The sequence below is a fragment of the Trematomus bernacchii genome, unplaced genomic scaffold (assembly GCF_902827165.1).
Source record: "Trematomus bernacchii unplaced genomic scaffold, fTreBer1.1, whole genome shotgun sequence".
Lineage (NCBI taxonomy): Eukaryota > Metazoa > Chordata > Actinopteri > Perciformes > Nototheniidae > Trematomus > Trematomus bernacchii.
In genome coordinates this window covers 10600021-10619879 of record NW_022987698.1, presented here as the reverse complement: position 1 = coordinate 10619879, position 19859 = coordinate 10600021, and the positions used below count along the sequence as shown (strand labels likewise).

General features: G+C 38.5%; 2 protein-coding genes across 5 annotated transcripts; one reads left to right on the top strand and one right to left on the bottom strand.

Annotated features, from left to right (window-relative positions):
• Positions 1-464: 464 nt before the first annotated feature.
• On the top strand, positions 465-8712 carry LOC117489693 (troponin T, cardiac muscle isoforms-like). Of its 3 annotated transcripts, XM_034139179.1 has the most exons (14): positions 465-485; positions 608-652; positions 763-770; positions 2946-2969; positions 3091-3112; positions 3196-3259; positions 3368-3484; positions 3619-3696; positions 4344-4445; positions 4529-4638; positions 4716-4806; positions 5652-5692; positions 6035-6061; positions 7851-8712. In XM_034139179.1, exons 2-14 carry the CDS (start codon positions 624-626, stop codon positions 7888-7890), a joined length of 753 nt encoding a protein of 250 aa, XP_033995070.1. In that variant the 5' UTR covers positions 465-485; positions 608-623; the 3' UTR covers positions 7891-8712. The 3 variants fall into 3 exon arrangements, with proteins under 3 accessions (XP_033995070.1, XP_033995072.1, XP_033995071.1); XM_034139181.1 differs by lacking the exon at positions 6035-6061; XM_034139180.1 differs by lacking the exon at positions 465-485 and having other exon boundaries at positions 623-652; positions 3091-3106.
• Positions 8713-8807: 95 nt separating this feature from the next.
• pkp1b (plakophilin 1b) lies at positions 8808-18904 on the bottom strand. Of its 2 annotated transcripts, XM_034139177.1 has the most exons (14): positions 18634-18904; positions 18156-18245; positions 17671-17765; positions 16217-16626; positions 15969-16098; positions 15190-15397; positions 14470-14638; positions 12505-12622; positions 11707-11883; positions 10760-10930; positions 10426-10579; positions 9968-10154; positions 9709-9793; positions 8808-9415 (listed from the first exon to the last, which is right to left on the bottom strand). In XM_034139177.1, exons 1-14 carry the CDS (start codon positions 18821-18823, stop codon positions 9341-9343), a joined length of 2259 nt encoding a protein of 752 aa, XP_033995068.1. In that variant the 5' UTR covers positions 18824-18904; the 3' UTR covers positions 8808-9340. The 2 variants fall into 2 exon arrangements, with proteins under 2 accessions (XP_033995068.1, XP_033995069.1); XM_034139178.1 differs by lacking the exon at positions 18156-18245 and having other exon boundaries at positions 18634-18902.
• Between the last annotated feature and the right edge of the window lie 955 nt (positions 18905-19859).

Genomic DNA, 19859 nt, shown 5'->3' with positions numbered 1-19859 from the left:
TGTGGCAGGAACCACACATTCAGTATTTTGTCTTCACAAATAACTCAGTCAACTCTTAGAATGTATTTTCTGTTGATTAATTGTCAGTTAAAGATGCTATTGTGAGATAAACCTGCAATTTATCTGCAGAATCATAAAAAGTAAAGCTGTCGTCTTGTGTATTTGCCTGCACACAAGAGGAGGTTTACAAAGATTACATCCAGCCTTCCACTCTGAAACCTTTTATGAGCAATAATCCTGCGCTCTGGAGTCTATAGTTTTGCGTGTAAAAATAGACAATGCAAGTCCATGGAGAATGTGTGTTTTCCCATTCTAGTTAATGCCATGTGCCATCTGTTTGCAGGTATGTGCCCACCCTTTGTGGACATGGGATGCTTTCTGCCATGTGATCCACTACTGGGTTTAAAAGCTTATGGCCCACAGAGAAGGGCACAGTATACAATTTCCCATTGAGTCCAGTTTGAAGCGCGCATCGCACTATCTGGGTAAGTCTGTGTGCTCTTCTTATGTGTTTCCAACCTGCATTTGACACATCTGGGTTGAATTTGGAATTATTATTGTTGTTGGTACAGTACCAATCACCTTTGCATTGGGCTTACTTGTACAGGTGCTGCATCCTAAACATGTCTGACACAGAAGAAGCCCAGTACGAGTGAGTAAATAGATATTCTTTGCATAATAGAGAGTGATGGTAACAAAGTGATGCCAGCAGAGATTAAATCAATCGTAACAATTTTCTGGTTTTGTTTTTTCTTCTTTCAGGGAACAAGGTAAGTCAGCTTGTCAGTTCAAGATGCGTCTTAACAGTTTGTAATTGAAGTTAATAGGATGCACATTCTCACAGTTGCTTCACTTAAAAACAAAAATGCATGAATATTGTGATGATGCTGCATGTTTACATGAATTCAGAAATTCATTTTGTTTGTGCCTATACTTAATAGAAATAGTTGACCTTGCTCGGGTTGAGGATATTTTTGCTCTTTAATGCAAACAATATCTATGAAAACAACGTTTGCTTGAATGTAAAACCTTTAGAGGCTGGTTGTTTTCGTTCTGCTACTTTATTATTACCTGCTTTACACAATCAAATCTCGCATTTAAAGTTGCTTAACACACTGCTTCTGCTAAGCTGCTGGCTTCACCATACAGCATACTGTATTTTTGGCGTGTTGGTGCCACTGTAGAAGCAGCTGCTGTGAGCTCAGATTGACCTTTGTCCTCTCAGTCCCTCCTCTCTACCAGAGGCTGGAGACAGCTCACCTTGGATATAGATCCCAGTGGATCTGTCCTTTCTATTCAAATGGAGGGTTGTACCTCTATTTCTGTCCTTTGTGAGGCTGTCCATGTGGGCCCCTGTGCAGCTCGGCTGTCCCCTCAGCTAAGCGGCACCTGTCCCGCTCTGTGTGGAGTAGAAGTCGCTGTTGGGGAGCAATGTAGGTCAGCTTATGTTCTCAATAGAAGACCTTGGGGAAGACAGCGGCACAAGCACAATACCCACTCTCATTTTTGTGCCTGTTAGAGGTCCTCTGAATGCAGGTTGGCTTACCTTCTTTGCAGTGAATAGAGGTTGAGTTACACTCTGTGCATACAGGGACTCTGACTGAAGGCCTGGGGTCACTCTTTCCCACAGAGGCCCAGTGAGGAGAAAAATGCTTCCAACAAATAAAGAACCTGCCTTTTAAATGCTTGTCAAATGCGCAAAAGCTTAAAGCAACCACAGACAAATTGGTGGGAATTACATTCAGAAAGGTCAGATTCTAGAATACAATAGGATTAAAATCAAGAATATAAAATAAATGCTGTATGTTTTGTGACTAAATCAGTGTCTAGGTTTCAGAGGCACCGTCAAAAATACACAAATAAAAAATGATTGATCTAAATGCTGTATGAGATGTTCACATTGTTTGCTTGCTAACTCTACATGCTTGCTTTGCACAGAAGAGGAGGAGGTGGTGGAGGAGGAAGAAGAGTTAGAAGAGGTGGAGGAGGTAGAGGAGGAGGAGGTAGAGGAGGAGGATGTGGAGGAGGAAGAGGAGGAGGAGGAGGTGAAGGAGGAGGAGATAGAAGGTAGTATTGCTTAGTATGCTAATATCTGTTTGCATGCTGTAAATAGATCTGACGCTAACACATTGTTGGCAGCCATGTTCTGGAGCTTAGAAAAACAGCCTTGTTTTCCGCTTCATGCAATAACATTTTGCAGATAATTCAATATTAATTATTTATTTATTTTTAAAATGTACACTTCACTCTCTAAATTACCCAGACATTTGAAGTTTTAACTGCACAGTGATGTTGTCAATATAATTTGATAACACCATAATCGCTATTACATAATGCAGCTATTGTTAAAATGCCCATTTTGAGTGTGATTTGTTAAGGCTATTTTTAGACCTAAATTAAATCCGTAATCATTCAGATATAGACGTAGTGCCATTCTTTGTGTCTTAGGTAATTTATTGCTCTGACACACTTTAAAGGCCTGTTTTGATGGGCAGGTACACAGGAGTTATCTGTGATGATAATCAAAAGCTGCCTGCTAAACACACCTGCATTCCTCTCTGACTGAGTCCCTCAGCGCTGTCAGGAGATTGTCTGATACATCACTTTAGTTGACTTCTAATGAGGTCAATGAGGTCATTCCAACTCCATCATTATTGACAGCTGATTACTTTAAATCAGAGACCTGAGAATATTTACACTTTTACTATAGTATAACTAGTTTACTGCTAAACCTCAAGGTCTAACAGGGAAGAACATTTATTTTCATATCGAAGTAAAACTGAAAATGTAATAAATATAAGATATTGGGTAACCACTGAAATTAAAATAAAAACATATTTTGACAACTGTTTTGAAATCTGTTTGAGGATCACCTGTGCTGTAATTCTCTACCTGTCAGCGTGAAATCATGTTGACATTGCACTGACCCTCTCATCTTTCAACAGAGACCTCGGAGGAAAATGATGCAGGTATGGAAAGCTTATTTTGGAAAAATGTTGCTCTGTGGGTTTGTTACGCTTGCTAGTGTTTCTCGTGCCTCCTGAACTAAAGATTGTGAATTGCCTTTTTTCTTTTTTGATGGATACACAGATGAGACAAAGCGCAGGTTAAAGTAAGGCACTGTTTACATATTTTCATATAACTTAAATTGAAACACAGTTAAAAAGATTTTACATTTTCCATCCTTTTCATCAGGCCTGGTTTTGTGCCTGGTTTGGCACCTCCAAAAATCCCAGATGGAGAAAAAGTGGACTTTGATGTGAGTTATTTCAGAACCGATTAAAGTTACACCTGCAAGCTGTTGTTTAATTGGAAGGGTACATTTTTTTGGAAAGGCTCCCATTTTGACTTATTGCTATAATTCCAGGACATTCATCGAAAAAGAATGGAGAAGGACATGACTGAGCTCCACACTCTGATCGACGTTCACTTTGAGAAGCGCAAGAAGGAGGAAGAGGAGCTTAACAACCTCACAGATCGCATTGTATGATCTCTCTCTTCTGCTGCAACATATCACACATTTAACCACCCAATTCCATAATAAAGTCTTTTTTGTCACATTTTGTGTTTATATGATTTTGTTTTGGTGTTTAAAATGTATTTATTTTCCCACTTCAGGAGACACGCAGGTCAGAGAGAGCAGATCAGATGAAGATCAGAGCTGAGCTAGAAAAAGAACGGCAGAACAAACAAGCTGTAAGTATAAAAAGAAAGATAACATTAACAGAGCATAACTGGGTTGGGTCAGAATACTTTGAATTGTACTGTACTGATAAAAGTGACATCATTTTGTAATAGGTAACATAATCCTTTGTATTCCAAAAATGTAATCTAATTTTGGATTAATTCAAATATATTGAAAATATTGCGTCTTATCAAGTAATGTTGTACATGTTATAGCAACTAAACATTTTGAATGCAAATTGAAGTCGTTTTGAATAATTAACATTGTGTAGCACTGTGTATTGCCCAACACGTGGGATTGAGTAAGTCTATGTTGCAGCATTTCTTTGATTTAAGTCCACATTTGACTTTCCTCTCGTAATGCAAGAGGAGCACAATCATTTTATTCCATTATTCCATTTTCGATAAAAATGGAATAAAAACTCAAGTAACATTAAAAATCATTAAAAAACTAATGTTTTTAATTACTCATTTTCTTTCCATTTTTCTTTCAATTAGATTTTTTAAAACCTTTTTTTATTTTAGAGATTGGCATTCTCAATCCCACCTATACCTTACACTTATTTGCAATAAACCAAGTTCTGGCAATGTTACGAGAATGTCATTAATCAAAATACTATAAATAATTTCATTAAAGGTGCCATAATGTTTTCCACCAGATAGAGAAAGCGAGAAAAGAAGACGGGGAGGCGAAGAAGAAAGCAGACGATGATGCAAGGAAGAAGATGATTCTGTCCAACTTGAGTTTCACTGGATACAAGGTGAAGATAATATATGTTATCTTTTAAAAAGTCACAAACCTACTGTCCATGTTGACATCCCCATGTGTCCTCCTCCTGATTAGCAAACACAGCCTGGGGGTAAAAAACCAACAGAAAGAGAGAAGAAGAAGAAGATCCTAAATGAACGGCGCAAAGAGTTAAATATTGATCACATGAAAGAGGAGAAACTCAGGTAAAAAACTAAAAAAACTTGACATAAACTCTCAATATCTATCATGTGAAATGCTTAAAATCATTTCCTTGATGCAGGGAAAAAGCCAAGGAACTCTTTGAATGGTTGCACCAGCTGGAGTCAGAGAAGTTTGACCTGCAGTATACGCAGGCTAAGCAGAAGTATGAGGTAAGTAACCTTACAGGAACTCTTGTGTTTACATCGTGTGCTCATCATCACTAACCTGTCTTTTGTTTCTGGAATGCAGGCCAATATAAAAACAATGCACAATATTGCATCTGACTACCTGTTTCTCTGCTATCATAAGTCAGCCAAACATCCCTTGTGTAACTAAAAAAATAAGTAAAAGAGGTATAAAGATGTAAGGAATGACAGATAAATATCTTATACATGCTGTTATACTGCCTTTCAAAAGCAGGAAGCCTTATTAAAGAAACAGTGAAAAGAAAGTAACATACAGTAGGGGCTAGCTAGTTAGCCACACCATTTATTATATTACTTGTAATATTAGCTCTTCTCTACATTAAACTAATGAACTAGTGCAATACATTTTACTAAAGAGGCTGCTACTTTGTTAAGAGTAGTTGTTAATTATTTCACAATTAAAAACAGGTAACGTTTAATAAAAGTTGTTGAGTTTAGCTTCAGCTAAGGCTAGCTGTAGCTATCCTACCGTCGCCCATACTGTGTTCCCAGTGTCATTTGTTCTTGATATAAACTATTGTAGGAGCTTGTTAAGGCTTTTTCTTCACTCTTCAGACTGCCAGCTAGTAAAAGGAGATTAACGTTAAAAATGAAGTTGGAATTGTAAACATTTATTTAGTATGGCTAGAATCTGTAGTTTGGTGATTTCAACAGTTCAGAAAATGCTGACATTACATGTTGTCTCCTTTCAGAGACATTTCTATGGTATAATATTACAATTTTAAAACAAATTTCAATAAGTCAGATTCAGTTGTGGCATATTGGCTTATCCAGATTTCAATTAACTTAAAAAAACACATTTTCCACAGGTCACCGTGCTGAGAAACCGAGTCAGTGATCATCAGAAAGTGTAAGTCCCACAGCACTATGCCCTTCAAAGATGTTATTCAGTGCTTTCGCATGAACGGAAGAAGTACTGTAGGCTGATGCTGTATCATAAATGCATTTTGTCCTACAACAAAGTACATTAACTGAAATAACTTCAATTTTGAGGTACTTGTACATAGAGGATTTCATTTCCTGCAACTTTACTACAGATATTTAACATTTACTCTGCTAAATGTATTTCCCTAACTTTAGTGACCAGTTACTTTACAGATTTAGATTATTATTATTATTATAATACACATATAATGGACAAATGAATTATGATTTTATTCATGTATATCAATAAGACTTTATTGATCCCCAGTGGAGGGGATCCGAAAGCTACCAAGCAGTAAGTAATATACAAAACAAGTAAACCCTAACCCTAACATGCAAGCTGTAATATTAGTGGTATACATTCATGCATCTATAATAACAATAATATAATAATTATTCTGAAATGGGCCCTCCCAAATAATGAGTAGTATTTATTAACTTTGACGTCACTTTCGCTCAAATATGTTAGTACATCTTCCACCGCTGCCTCTTTACCTAACATAGTCATCTGATATCTAATGTTTATCTTCAAAACCGAAACAATAGTTTTCACCAAGAGAGGAAAAACACTAAAACGGTGGATTCAAAATGGCTGAATGTTACATTAAAATAAGTAATCATTCATAATTCTCTGCTAAGGCTCAGGGTCAGCACTGATGTAAACGTCCACCTCGTGACCTCTTCAAGTTTCCATCTCCTCATATTTCACTTCTGATCTCTTTTTGTTTGAAGCGGCATCAGTTGCAGCTGTTTGTGTCATCCGCTTGACAGCAGGACTAAAGTTTCCGGAGTAGCCAAACAGGACGGGGGAAACAAAAAAAGGAAGCGCACATGAGAGGGTTTTTTTTTAACAAAGGGCAAGCTGGGTTATCTGAACAGCACACATGCACAAAGTCTCCAAGGAGAGACAGGGTTGAAACAGCTGAGAGATCTTATAACTGCTACGTGACAGACCTGAGTTAATGTCGCTCACAATAAACCAGTGACGGGGCCCTGCAGACATCTCAATACTATCAAGCTATCCTCCTGAAACACAACTTGAACACGCTTAAGTGTTTCTTGTGCAGTATATGACGTCTGCATTGCAAACTAATACTGCTGTTAATAATCATTTAAGGTAAACCCTTGAAATAGAGCCTTGATTTTTCTATGTTCAGGTAAAACATTCATTAATCAGTTTCAAAAACTGTATACCACCAAACCATAACACACATACTTTATCACAGTTTCATCTGAAATGTGTAAACGCCTATTTTCATGGGGAAGCTCCAGGGATCAGTTACCTAGCAACAGCAGATAAAGATAGACGTCAACTATTTGGTAGCAAATCCCGTTACAACAGCAGTCAGCTATGACAGGCTCTCAGCGTCTGAGGCCAGCAGCAGCTTTCTACACTGCAGCGGTTCCCAAACTATGTGTCGGGACCCCAGATGGAGTCGCAATGGGATTATTTGGGCATGAAAGTAAAAGAAAAATCTATTTCGTTTTTTTCTCAAATCTTTACAGATTTTCTTCTGAAATTGAGTATAATCTGTGCTGCTAAAATAATCCAGAAGAAATTCAAAGTGTCATCAGAGAAAGGAAGACCATTATTTAATTGAACTCACAACTCATGCAGAGTGTAATGTGAAGATATTGCTTTCTAATTAAAAAATAAATGAATGATGCTCCACAGCTGTATAGAGATGAACTGTATTGAGACCAGACTTCAAAATGACCTGATGAGATTGAAACATCTGCAGCTGTGATGCATGTTGCATGCAGTGCAAGAAAACATGTAATGGCCGATTCTGAACATAGCATTACATTGCTTCAAATCCAATTCCGTTCTGGGATAATAAAATCCCTAAAATAATGAACGCAACAGAGGTGCGTTTGCCTCGAAGAAAAATAAAACTTCTAAAATGTGTGGAATTAAAAGATCGAGGAAAGTATGTGACACTAAGCTCACACTTAGTTAGTACAACACAACACACAAATGCATTTCCCATGGAAATGATCAAACATGGTTATGTATGTATTACAGGTTAAGTAGGTTTGGTTCCGACATGCCAAATCTCTGCTGACTTTCCTTTACTTCTCAGTTCAAAGAGCATCAGAAGCAAGCGGGGCCTGAGGAAATAACATGTGACGACAACAGGAAGGAAACTGCCACACCTGACATTTAATGACAATAAAATCAACCCCATGATGTTTTTTTTCTAAATACTTGAAAATGCAAGAATAAAACAACAAATGCTCTTAAATATTGTATCTGTGAATCAGTGTGCTGAGTACATCCGCAGGAATTTAGAGGTTATGATTAGACTGATGTGTTACGGCTTGTGTTTATTAAAGTGGGATTTGACAGGAGGTATGTGATGTCTGATCTGAAAGTACGACAATAGAACACAATTTACAATGTACTCCTAGTTCTAAAACTTAATCTGTCATTTTTACAGTACTAAAAGTAAGATTGAGTAATAAGTTCTTGTGTGATCAATTTTGTGGTTGGAATAAATAAAAAAAACGTCTGTATTTTTAAGGCTTTGTTTCCTTCACTTGTGGGAATTTCAAGATGAGCATCCCGTCATGGTAATTATAATTAACCACAACTTCTTTAAATCCAGGCAGCCTTGATGTTTGCCCACAGTAATACCGGTCCTCTATAAACACCCACATAAATCTTTCAGTGAAAAATGTAATCACCTTGATACCTCATACATTTAAGCATGACTGCATAATCTCTCCCTGACTATTGGGTGGATTACATGCTCAAATGTGGAGGACCAAAGTTAAAATCAACAAGTACAAGCAACAGCTGCAGTGTCTGGCTCTAAGACCTTGTTCTTAAACCACAGAAAGTAAATTATAGTGTAATAAGGTAAGGGTGGAGTAAACATAGATTGAAAGACGTGTTAGTGATCTGTTGAGAAAGAAGCAGCTAAACACCCAAAGGGGCGTGACAGTGAGGTTTACAGTAATAACACATTTATTTCTGCACGAGTGACTGGCTGATAATTACCTCAAAATCCCAGATAATATCAAACATTAACAGCTTGAAGAGTATATGTCTGCCAGCTTTATTAATTACATGATTTATGATAATACAAATGTTTAAGGATCACACACATATTTAAAAAGAAGAGTGGTTAACCACAGACAAAACCTGCCATTACAAAACACACATCACTACCTAAAACAGTGCCACTGTTTCTTTCAAAACGATGAACTCCAACTACAGAGAAATGTTCTCCATGTTGATTTTACACAATCAAAATTACTTTTACACAATGTTGTATCATGATTTAAAAACAGCAACCTCTATGCAAACATAACATCTAAACCTTTATGTTATTATCTAATAAAGCAAGCACATTGTGGCAGAATCCAGACACAAAATTAACATCTTAACCTTCACCTTTTTTCCCCACAAAGAAAAAGTAACAGTGCAGCATTGTCAGAGCTACTGTATGTTGATGGAAACATTTAATAGATACATGTATTGTGTGACATGTGAAATGAGGAAGGATGCTGCTCAGCCTCTGTGCGTTGAGGTGACTTAAATCACTTTCCGGGATATTAAGCTTTCGTGTCATTCGACGACTTGAACCGACTTGTGTGCCGCCGTGGTGATGTCATTCACAAATGAGGACTTACTCATCCCTTGCTGCAGGACAAATAGTGAGAGATAAATCAGTACACCACCTCAGAAACCACACTGAACATACAGAGAGTGACACATCAAACAAACTGCACTGTGTTCATGGCCCTGTGTGTTATAATGCACAATAGCGTCTTGTTCACATTCACTGGGCATTTTTTAACGCTGCCTAATGTAACCTTTCTCCTTCTGTTTCTCACAAATACCTGAGCGAGGTGTGGACATTTGAGGTGTAGTTAGCTGATAGGACACACCCTAACCATGACAGGTCTTGGCACTCAGGGTTAATCTTCACTCACCTTTTTCAGGAAGCCTTGTAAATCCTTGTCTGACCACAGGTTGTAGAGAAGCACGGAGGCAGATTTGCTGGATTTGGGTAAATGTCTAAAATGAAGTAGAATTAATTGTTTAAGATCGGTTCGGACTTGTGGAAGTTGTACAAGCATGCAAAATGTAATCCTTGGTGAGTCATAGGTATTCCCCATATCTTGATGAATCGTATCTCTTAGTCTTAATACATATGCAAGCACATTCTCTGTTTGCTCACATGCAACCTACGTGTTTTTGCTGAGATCGTTGAGGGATCTTATCAGGGTGCTGTTTACCAGGTGCTTTCCCATCTCAGGCTTATTCATAAGCAGGCAGTTGGAGGTCTGACAGGCCATGGACAGCGTGTCATCGGACTCATTTCCTTCCTTGGTGCCTTCGCTGAGGATGCCCAGCAGCTCTGGGAGGGCTTTATGAACTTCAGTAAGAAGAAAAACACAAAACAAGAGGCTGTTAAACGCAAGCTAACACTTGTAAAACCGCAAAGAATATTGTTTAAGATCATGCATTTCAAGGGGTGACTCAAATATGACGAAGCAATAAGGTTCTGAACACACATTGTTAAATGGATCATAATTAAAAACAAACAGTTGACGTGTCTTTTTTTGTTTCTTTTCAAAAGAAGAGAAAGTACCTGGAACCGATTTAAAGCAACAAACTACAAGTTTTGTCTTGCAGATGCGTCTTACCTATGGCAATGTGCAGGTTTGGGTTCTTGGTCAGGTTTCCTACCAAGGCCACTGTGTTCCTCTGTATGTTGACTTTGGGTGATTTTATAAGGGGACTAATAACGTGCAGGCCTTTCAGTTTCTGCACAATGTTCTGGCTCATTACACCAGAGACCTGTGAATACAGAAAATGAACATCAGGTTCAGTGCAAGCATTTATCAAAATATGCATAGATCATGTTGACCAACAAGTTTTAAAAAAATAGTCTCCCTTAACTGCAACGGGACAGATTTAAATCAAATGTATTTTCTTTTATCTTGGTCATTGTGCAAGAGCAGAACATGTTTCGCTTACAATGCCGTCGTTTGTGGTGAGGTTCTGCAGGGCTCCGCAGCAGGCTTCCTGTGTGTCTTCTCGCTGACTAGTGGCTAACAAAGACAGGTAATTCTGCAGAGTGCTGGAGTGGATCAGCAAACCAGCGCCATTAGGCTGTGGATCCTCAACGACCGGGTAGTCAAAGCGGCGCTGGACAGGAAAAGAGGACATATCATTATCAACATGTAACGGCTACAGCATTTACTTTTTTTTTTAAATATGCAGAATTTGCCTGTAGGACTTTTTGAAAGAAAGGATACTTCAAAACAAAATATGAATCTAAATGTTTAAAAATAGTTTGCCATGGTGCTAGATGCAAACATGCATACTAAAAAATGTTTATATTAACATTAACATGCCCTATTATGCTCATATTCAGGTTCATATTTGTATTTTGTGCCTCTACTGTGACATTTTTCCATGCTTTAATGTTCAAAAAGGGTTTTATTTTTCTCATAGTGCCTGTGCTGCAGCACCTCTTTTCACCCTCTGTCTGAAACCAGAGCCCAGTCTGCTCTGATTGGTTAGCTGGCCGGCTCTGTTGTGATTGGTCTACGGCTTAACGGAGAAACTCCCTCTGGAGGGAACTTTGGGATTCTAACCTTTGAGGACCATTTACATGCACATTAAACTTGTATAAAACACTAGAGGAAAGGGAAAACACCTAAACGTTTATAAAATCAGAGCACAAAATGTCACACTAAGCTTCTTTTTTTTTAAATAGCATGTAATTGGCATCATTATATTACACTTAAAGAACAAGGATTAGTGACAGACAGTGAAAGTGTCTGTGTAGACAAACCGACTTGCAGGCACATGAAGGAGCGGAGGTGGCAAGTATTTCTGTCATTATAAAAGCATTCATTTTGCCCTGGTCTGACGCGGCATGTCTGTTTCTCTCTGTTGTGCACCTTCCTCGCCCTCACCTCGTGTTCTGAGGATTCTTTCTGTGGACTGAAGCAGCCGATGGGCCCGGTGTCGCCCTCGCTGGAGGTCTTGCAGACACTCTTGGCTAACGCTGTGATCCTGCTGAACAGAGCGGGAGCCTCGGCCTCCAGCTGGAAGGTTAGGTTGTGCAGGATGCACACACAGTTTTCCACCGACTGTTACAACAGGTAGAACAACATTAGGTCACACTTAGACTCAGACACAGAAATAGTTGTGCTAAAACTCAACAATGCTCAATATGAGCTAACATATTGAGCATTGTTGCTGTTACGTTGTCCCTTTCCTGTAGAATCTATTAAAATTAAAATAGAAAGCTGTAGCACATAAATACATTATATAACATTTGTTTGTGACTGAAAATGGTAAACATAATTTACTCTTCCTAGAACAGTGAAAAGTGACAATATCCATATGTTTCGATGGAAACAGTTGATTGAAAGGCCAGAGCAAAAGCTGTTTGAACATTAAAAATGACTAGCCTGCCTATATTTACTGTTAAAAGTAACAGTTTGTATACATGGCTGTGTAAAGGCCTCATACTAAAGTACACAGATATCCCGGCAGTGAGCACATTATGACTCATCGATACTTGTTGCAGTACAACTGCTCTCTGCGTACTACAATAGTAAACTGGTTAACTCAAACCACAGCTTCTTGCTGTAGTAACAATGTTGTCTTTGTTCGTTCCATATGAAGGTGTGTCATGTGAGTAAAGCAGGAAACGTGCAGGTTTAACACGCAATATATAAATAGACATTAATTTATACCCTTCTCACCTTATCGTCTGGGTTTCCGGCATCGACGCACTCTTTTACATAACTGACCAGAGAGTCGACCAGACCTCGACATTTCCTCATGGCCTGTCTGTTGCTTTGCTTCGTACTGCTTAGGTTTCTGTTTGAAAAAGATATATATAAATTACGTTAGAAAATGATTCAGGATAATAACAGGTTAACATAAACTTTCTTCTAAGCAGTACAGTAAACAAGGGAAAAAAACAAGTCCTCCTTTAACATAAGTGATAAACACAGTAATAACATATACATTATTCTGAAATTGTTCGTTTAGAGGAGTACTTTTGATTTATTTTAAAAGAGCACTATGCAAATATAGTTTTATTTTGTATTGTTCAGATTGAGACAGTAATGGAAACGCCCTGCAGCAAAGGTTTCATAAAGCGATTGAATTGTCTGATATTAATTTCACCTTGCCTTAAAAGTAAACAGTAGTAATCTTGTCAATCAAGAAAGTGAAACACTCTAAGCTCTCACTGAATGACACGAGAAGTCAGTCAATGTTTTACAACACAGACCCTGCTTTCTGATGCATCAGATAAGAACACTAAAAATACTTTGATTGATGGTCATGTGATTTACATTCACAGTTTTCTTTTCTTAAAGCATCTACTCCAACAGACATGCTTGTAAAGATTTGTAAACATAATGAATCTCACGTTATGAACCGCCAGAAAACAAGTTATATTAATGGACAACAGCCTCTAAAATAACATTAAAGCTCAATAAAGATCTCTCTTAAACCGTTTAGCAAAAACCTATTAAAACGAAAGCTATTTAACTTCATACCTTTGAGATAAGTCTAACCTGGCAACTGAGTCCTATGATAATTACATTTGAACTACTATATAAGTATACAATAATACACATCTTTCTCTCAAAGGTAACTTAATAGCAAACTTTTATTGTGTTGGATCTGGTCAAAATGTTATTTGTACTTCTAAATGATAGTAAGGGAATATAAAAGGATTTACATGATACAGAAGTTATTTGCCTTTTTCCAGAGAATATCTCTGACATGGACTTGAACCCCACCCCACCCATTGTAAAAACACCAGCAGATCATGAGCGTGAGTAGTAATAGCATAAATCCACTGCTATTAGTTTACAGTATCTGTCTGTGTTACAGCGTTTGTAGCAGATTCACATCCACTCTCAAGCGTGATAACTCTTGATGACTTCTACCCAGTTTTGTACTACTCACAAATCGTTCTCATACACGTCTTTTTTAAACTGAATAACTCTCTTTGGATTCAATGTAAAAAATACCAAATAATATGTTTACTAAAAACCGTCCTGTTTGCTATCCTGGATCCCCATATCAGGACAGCCTTTTTGTCGATATGGCCAATAAAACAGAGGGAAAAAAAACCCATTTATGTATGTAGCATTGAAAATGTTTGGCTTATTTATGAAGTTATTATGCTCCAAATATCTGGAACAAACTACCAGAAACCTGCAGGTCCGCTGCAACTCTTACTACTTTTAAATCCAGGCTGAAGACTTTTCTTTTTGCCGCTGCTTTTAATTGAACTATTTATATCTTAAACTGCACTGTAACTTTTATTCATGTATTTTTTCTTTTAATGTTTATTTTATTATATTTGCTTTTTAATGACTGATTTTAAATGCCATTTTCTTAATGTCTTTCATGTTTGTAAAGCACTTTGAATTGCCTTGTGTTGAAAGGTGCTATAGAAATAAACTTGCCTTGCCTTGCCTTGCCTTGCCTTGCCTTGCCTTATTTGGAGCCAATATATTTGCTATTTTGAATTTGTATGCTAATAGTTTAATGCACTAATTATAGGTTGCTTAGGTTGACTTTTCAGCTTGTCATATTCTTTGATCCTGAGCTGGGCTACACATAGGTAAAAACATAATATGTCTAAGAGCCATAGCAAAAACCCTGGCATGTTATCAGGTGCTCAGTAGAAGTTTTTTTCTCACCTTAGACACGCAGTGGCGTTAAAGAAGACCTTTGGGTCTCGGCTGCTGCTGTTGGTCCTGTCGTGACCTTTAGTGTAGGGCAGGATCACTCGCTCCATTAGCACAGGCAGAGCACTCTTCAGCAGGTCTGGCTTCAGGCTGTCGACAGACGACAAATTCCACAGGAGACCTAGACAGAAAAAGAAAACCTGTCAATCAAATATTCATGTACTGCCTGTTGAAAACATAAATCATCAGCATGTCGATTTTGTAGATTCAATGTGGGTGAACACTTTACTATCAAACGTTTTAACAACAGTAAAAGCTGTTGAAACTTGTGCCTGAAACTTGTCTTGGCGCTTGAATGCAACCGTAGTTTAAGGTAATCTTGAACACACACGATGGTGGTAACCCGATGGTGAGTTAGCCACCGATGCAAAGATCCAAAGATAATTACTGCTTATCGCCAAAGAGATTAAAACCGGTATATTGTAACTTTAACCATTTAACACATTTCCATCTAAATCAGTGTTACTAAAACATTAGCGATGTCATTTTTTTATGACCCTTCAACACTTGGCAGAAAGACAGCACTTAAGAAGAGCTTTAGTGAATGACAGCAGGATCTAACACAGGTTTATGTTGTTATACACAACAAAGGTGTCTATGTTTGACTTGTTTGCATGGATAGGTGTGTATGTACCTGTATGTGGGTCTATAGGTTTCAGAGTTAACGTATACCTGTCAGCTGTGTCTGTGTCTCCACAGAGTCTGTCTCTCTGAGCAGAGCCACAGCCTCCGTGATGCCTCCTGAGCGATGTATCTCCTCCTTGTTGTTAATGCTTTTGAAGGACAGGTTACGGAGGGCAGCAGAGGACGTCTCATTGACCTGTGAGCTCTGGCTGCGCAGCAGATCCACCAGAGGATGGATTCCTTTGAACTTCAACACCTGTGATGCAAAGGGGATTTTGTTGTTCAAAGAGTGGTAATTCACCACAATTAAATAAAAGGGATTATAATTTGAGGGAGAGAAACTGCCTCTGATGTGAACACTGTTATATCAGCCTTTGCAGGCCATTTACATGCACACAAACCTATAACACACTACAGGAAAAATAAATAAAAAGGATCCATAAGATTTGTATAGAATTCAAACCATGTTTTTCCGAGGACAGCCATTTCATTTTTGTTTCGTCCTTTAACTTCCTGTCTGAAATATTTGAATTGTTAGTGCTGAAGTCATTTCTGTGCTGGAATCAAACTACAGATCCATGCACGAGGGACTCACAGGAAATCACACATTTTATCCCACATCCCTCACTGTTACCAAATGACAAGCCAGTGCTGTATTGAGATACTAATCTTCACTGGAGTTTTGACTGACATGGGGTGAGTACGCAATGACAGGATTTCATTTTGGCATGACATATTAACTCCACCTTTGTCATCGACTCTAAAATAAATGTATCATATTAAAATAAATGTCAGTCAACATGATATGAAGAGAACAAGTCACACACCTCATCTTTAGCCTTCTCGTTAATGAAAGTATTGTGCTGTATGTAGGAAGCGCCACAGTGCTGATATGTTTCCTCCGCATTGGAGAGATACTCCACAGCCTCCTTCATAGTGATGTCAGCAGTATCTGACCTAAAAGATATTAAAATACAATCTAAATGTTATTTCAATAGACAGAGCATGCCAATATAATGTGTTTACTGAAACACGTGATTAAGTCTAAAATGTGGAAGTTATTAATCTCACTCACCCTGTATTTCCTTTGGTCTCTGCAGGACCGTCAGTAACTGTTTTGGTCACCTCAACTTTGCTGCCCAGGAACTGGTTGCTTGATTTGGTCTGACCGGTGCCATTCATGGTGAACACGGGCTGAAACTGCAGAGGGGAGGTGGGGGTCTTTACAAAGTGACCGCTGCTTCTCTCTTCCCTGTAGATTGCCCTGCTGGAAGGAAATCTCTGCGGAGGAGCAGAGCGTTTTGGCACGGAGCGATTCCAGGCCATTCCAGGCTCACTGTGGCTGGTGTTGGCTTGACCCAGCGCAGTGGAGCCGATGCCGGCGAAAGACCTCACATGTTGATAGGTAGAGCCTGCAGTCCTCTTCACACTGGCTCCCTGTATGTTGTTGACTGAATACCGGCTGAAGTTTGGTTCTCGGCTGTGCTGCAGAACCAAAAGTTAAATGTGATTGTGACTGACATTGAGCTGGCAATAGAACATTTAATTATGAAACAACCTTTTGGTGACATGGCAGCCCTGCGGGTTGTTTTCAAGATCGGCTGGCATGGGAGAGGCTGGTGAGCATGTTTTTGTGTGAGAAGACAGATAGTCTAGAAGGATTTGGAAACAGGTTTTTGGGGAAGATTGCTGACGATAAATCCATTCTTATTAGGCCCTGACACAATATGCAAATTAAGATAATTGCTATTATGTGCGTTTCTTGTGTTGAACAAAATAGTGGCGAAATATATCCTTTTACTTTGATTTACAGGTCAGAATTTGTTTAATATTGATGTCTTTAGTAAAAACTCCCTTATGCAACTCACTAAATTATTATTATTTTAAATCTAAAATGATTTTACGTTTCCAATTTTCAACTACGTCAAATAATTCAGACAATGTGTTGGACTTTAGAAAACAATTAATCCGCCACTATTTTATCGTTTATAATGGGCCTTTTTCAAACTCATTCCAGTATGTGAGGATTTGCTACTTTTTCCATGTCATATAGGATAGTAAATTCAATATATTTTGGTTTTGTTTGGTTAAACAAGCAATTTGAAGAAGACATCTGAGTCACAAGAACACTATATTGGGGGAAATTAACAACTTTTCTGACACAGGACAAAACAATTTATCCATTAATTAGGAAAATATATAGCAGATAGATTGATTAATTATGAAAATAGAGGTTTGTTGCAGCCCTAATCTAAATGGGATTTTAAATACTTCTACACTGTTAATAAACTGTGCTGATTCAAAGTTATTAGGTTATGAATACGATCTTTATCAGCCTTACAAAACACCAAGTGTAACTTCACTTGTATAGGTAGAATACTCCGTACAACGACCCTCATTGGTAGCTACAGTCCTGCATCAGACTCACATCATTCCCTTAATGACAACAATGTGATGATAATACAACCACATCAGGTACTGTTGCCAATCAATCGTGTGACAACAATATAGATAAGCTGTATAACTTACAGTTTTAGAATAGCCATTTGCAAAGATGAACCCTCCATTAGATGCGCTGGAGTTTAACTTTGGAGCCTCTATGAACACGGAGTCAATGGTAGGAGCTGAGGAGAAATGTAGAACGTTATCATCTGGGGTCATATACCTGAGATTAATGTCATCCATTTATTACATTTGTTTAAAGACAAGGGACACATATGTTACCTACTCGGCAAGTCTGATCTTAGGTTTGTGTTTGAAAATAATAGTGTCCATGTGGTATTAAAAGAGGAATTCAAGGTCAGAAGCATGAAAACCTGAAAGCACCAATAATTTAGAGAGCAGGAAACCAACAAGTGTTAAAGTATTTCTTTCGGTAAGACAGGGCGTTGGGGTCAACAACAAACGATGTACAGGCCAGGGCCGTAGCCAAGGTTTTAGTAATATTTAATCCTTCTGTGACCACAAACCAAATAGGAGTTGTTAATTATAAACTTCTGTATTCTCCAGCTTACAGTTCAGTTGAGTATGCTCCCCTTGGTTTTGATTGGCTCCATAATTTAACCAAGTTTCATGATATTCAAGTCGATAGTTATTCTGTGATGCTGACAAAAAAGACAAACAATCCAAACCATGAACGCAACATTTGCACACCAAACAAATAACCCCCCAAATAGTGTAATTCTTATCAATGACATTTTCTGCATATTGTTTTTTTCAAATGTACAGTAGCAGTTCCATAAAATGACTTTACCCTGAAAACAACTTAGGCCTATCATCAAAATCCAGTTTAACTAAGAACTTTGTCTCTATTTTCCCTTTATAATTAGAACAGAAGAACACTTCCTGGGAAGGTAATGACCTCTTATGTGAATAATTACATGTCCATCTCCTAACATGAAAGTTTAAATTATGTTTTTAATGGCAGACTATATATCTCTCTCCTTGTGTACTGAGTTGTTATCGGCCCAGGTGTGTTGGCTGCTCTCTTACATGTCGGAGATAGAGAAGTGGAAGCGCTCCTGCTGCTGGACAGCCGGGTCTTGCTCCTCCGGAGGGTCTCCACCTGCTCCCGGACCCGCTGCTGCCCGGACCGGCACTGGTTACTGGACGGCAGAGCCAGCGACGTGTGGTCCACATTCCCGATGGAAATAACCGATTTAAGGTGGTCCAGAGTCGCCATTTTTTAAACTGTCCGGTCGGCCTAAACAACATCCAGAGGGAAGCCAGTCCGCCGCAGAGTGTCTGGGCTGCCGGAGGTAAAGTGCACCTTGTCCTGCCCTGAACACCAGACCGCGCCCATCCAGCAACAATACACCGCTCTCTGATGCCTGTCCTGACAAATACCACGCCATTATGTGCAGCTGACTATTCCCCACAGGCTAACAGTTATTGGAAGTAATGAAAGGAACTCATCACTGAAGTACAATTTAAGGTGTTTATACTTAACTTTTTCCCCCACGTTTTATGCTGGGTAGGATACATTTTAAACGTATAGGTTAAAAATATGTTACTACAGCCGTAACAACCAGAGGTGCGTATTAACCAAGTACATTTACTCAAGTAGGCTATTGTCATTGAGTAACATTTTTAAAAAGTATATACTCAAGTATTTCCATTTTTTGCTACTTTGTACCTCTACTCCACTACAATTCAGAGGTAAATCGTGTAGGCTACTTTTACTCCACTACATTTATTTAATACCTTTAGTTACTATGCAGATTTGGAATGATGAAATATAATCAACACTTAAATCAGACTTTAGTTACACCTGGAGTAAATTCACAAGCTACCCTGCTGCATACAACGTCATTAAATCTAGCTTTCTGAATTCTGAATGCAGGACTTTTGAAGGACTTTTACTTTGACCCGTGCTTGTTATTCCACCTTACCTGCCACTAATGCAAGAGATGGATGTGATGCCATCACTAGAAAACACTTCAATACAAGAAACGTTTTTAAAGAGGTATGAAACAAGATAATACAATATTAGTAGAACTACTGTAAGCATTGGGTTGAGAGGTCATGTGTTGTGAGCATGCGCAGTCGGGGCTAGAGTGGTGTGTGACATGTGTGTGACTCGACGTTAATAAACGGAGGCATCTGTGACGCTCCAAAAAGTACTAAGTTCCTGAGTTCTTGTTACACAGAAGTATTCTTGAAGCCTTAACACCTCGGACGTTACACTACTATAACTTCAGTTCAGGTCATGCATGAAA

Bases quoted from the DNA above. Each gene is read 5' to 3' on its own strand.
- LOC117489693 (XM_034139179.1), top strand. From the start codon at position 624: ATGTCTGACACAGAAGAAGCCCAGTACGA. The intron at 3,113-3,195 runs GTAAGGCACTGT...CCTTTTCATCAG, and splicing joins GAGACAAAGCGCAGGTTAAA to GCCTGGTTTTGTGCCTGGTT. The intron at 3,485-3,618 runs GTATGATCTCTC...TTCCCACTTCAG, and splicing joins ACAACCTCACAGATCGCATT to GAGACACGCAGGTCAGAGAG.
- pkp1b (XM_034139177.1), bottom strand. From the start codon at position 18,823: ATGGCGACTCTGGACCACCTTAAATCGGTTATTTCCATCGGGAATGTG. The intron at 11,884-12,504 runs GTGAGAAGGGTA...CTGTTGTAACAG, and splicing joins CCGGAAACCCAGACGATAAG to TCGGTGGAAAACTGTGTGTG. The intron at 9,416-9,708 runs GTGAGTGAAGAT...TTTGTCCTGCAG, and splicing joins TACAAGGCTTCCTGAAAAAG to CAAGGGATGAGTAAGTCCTC.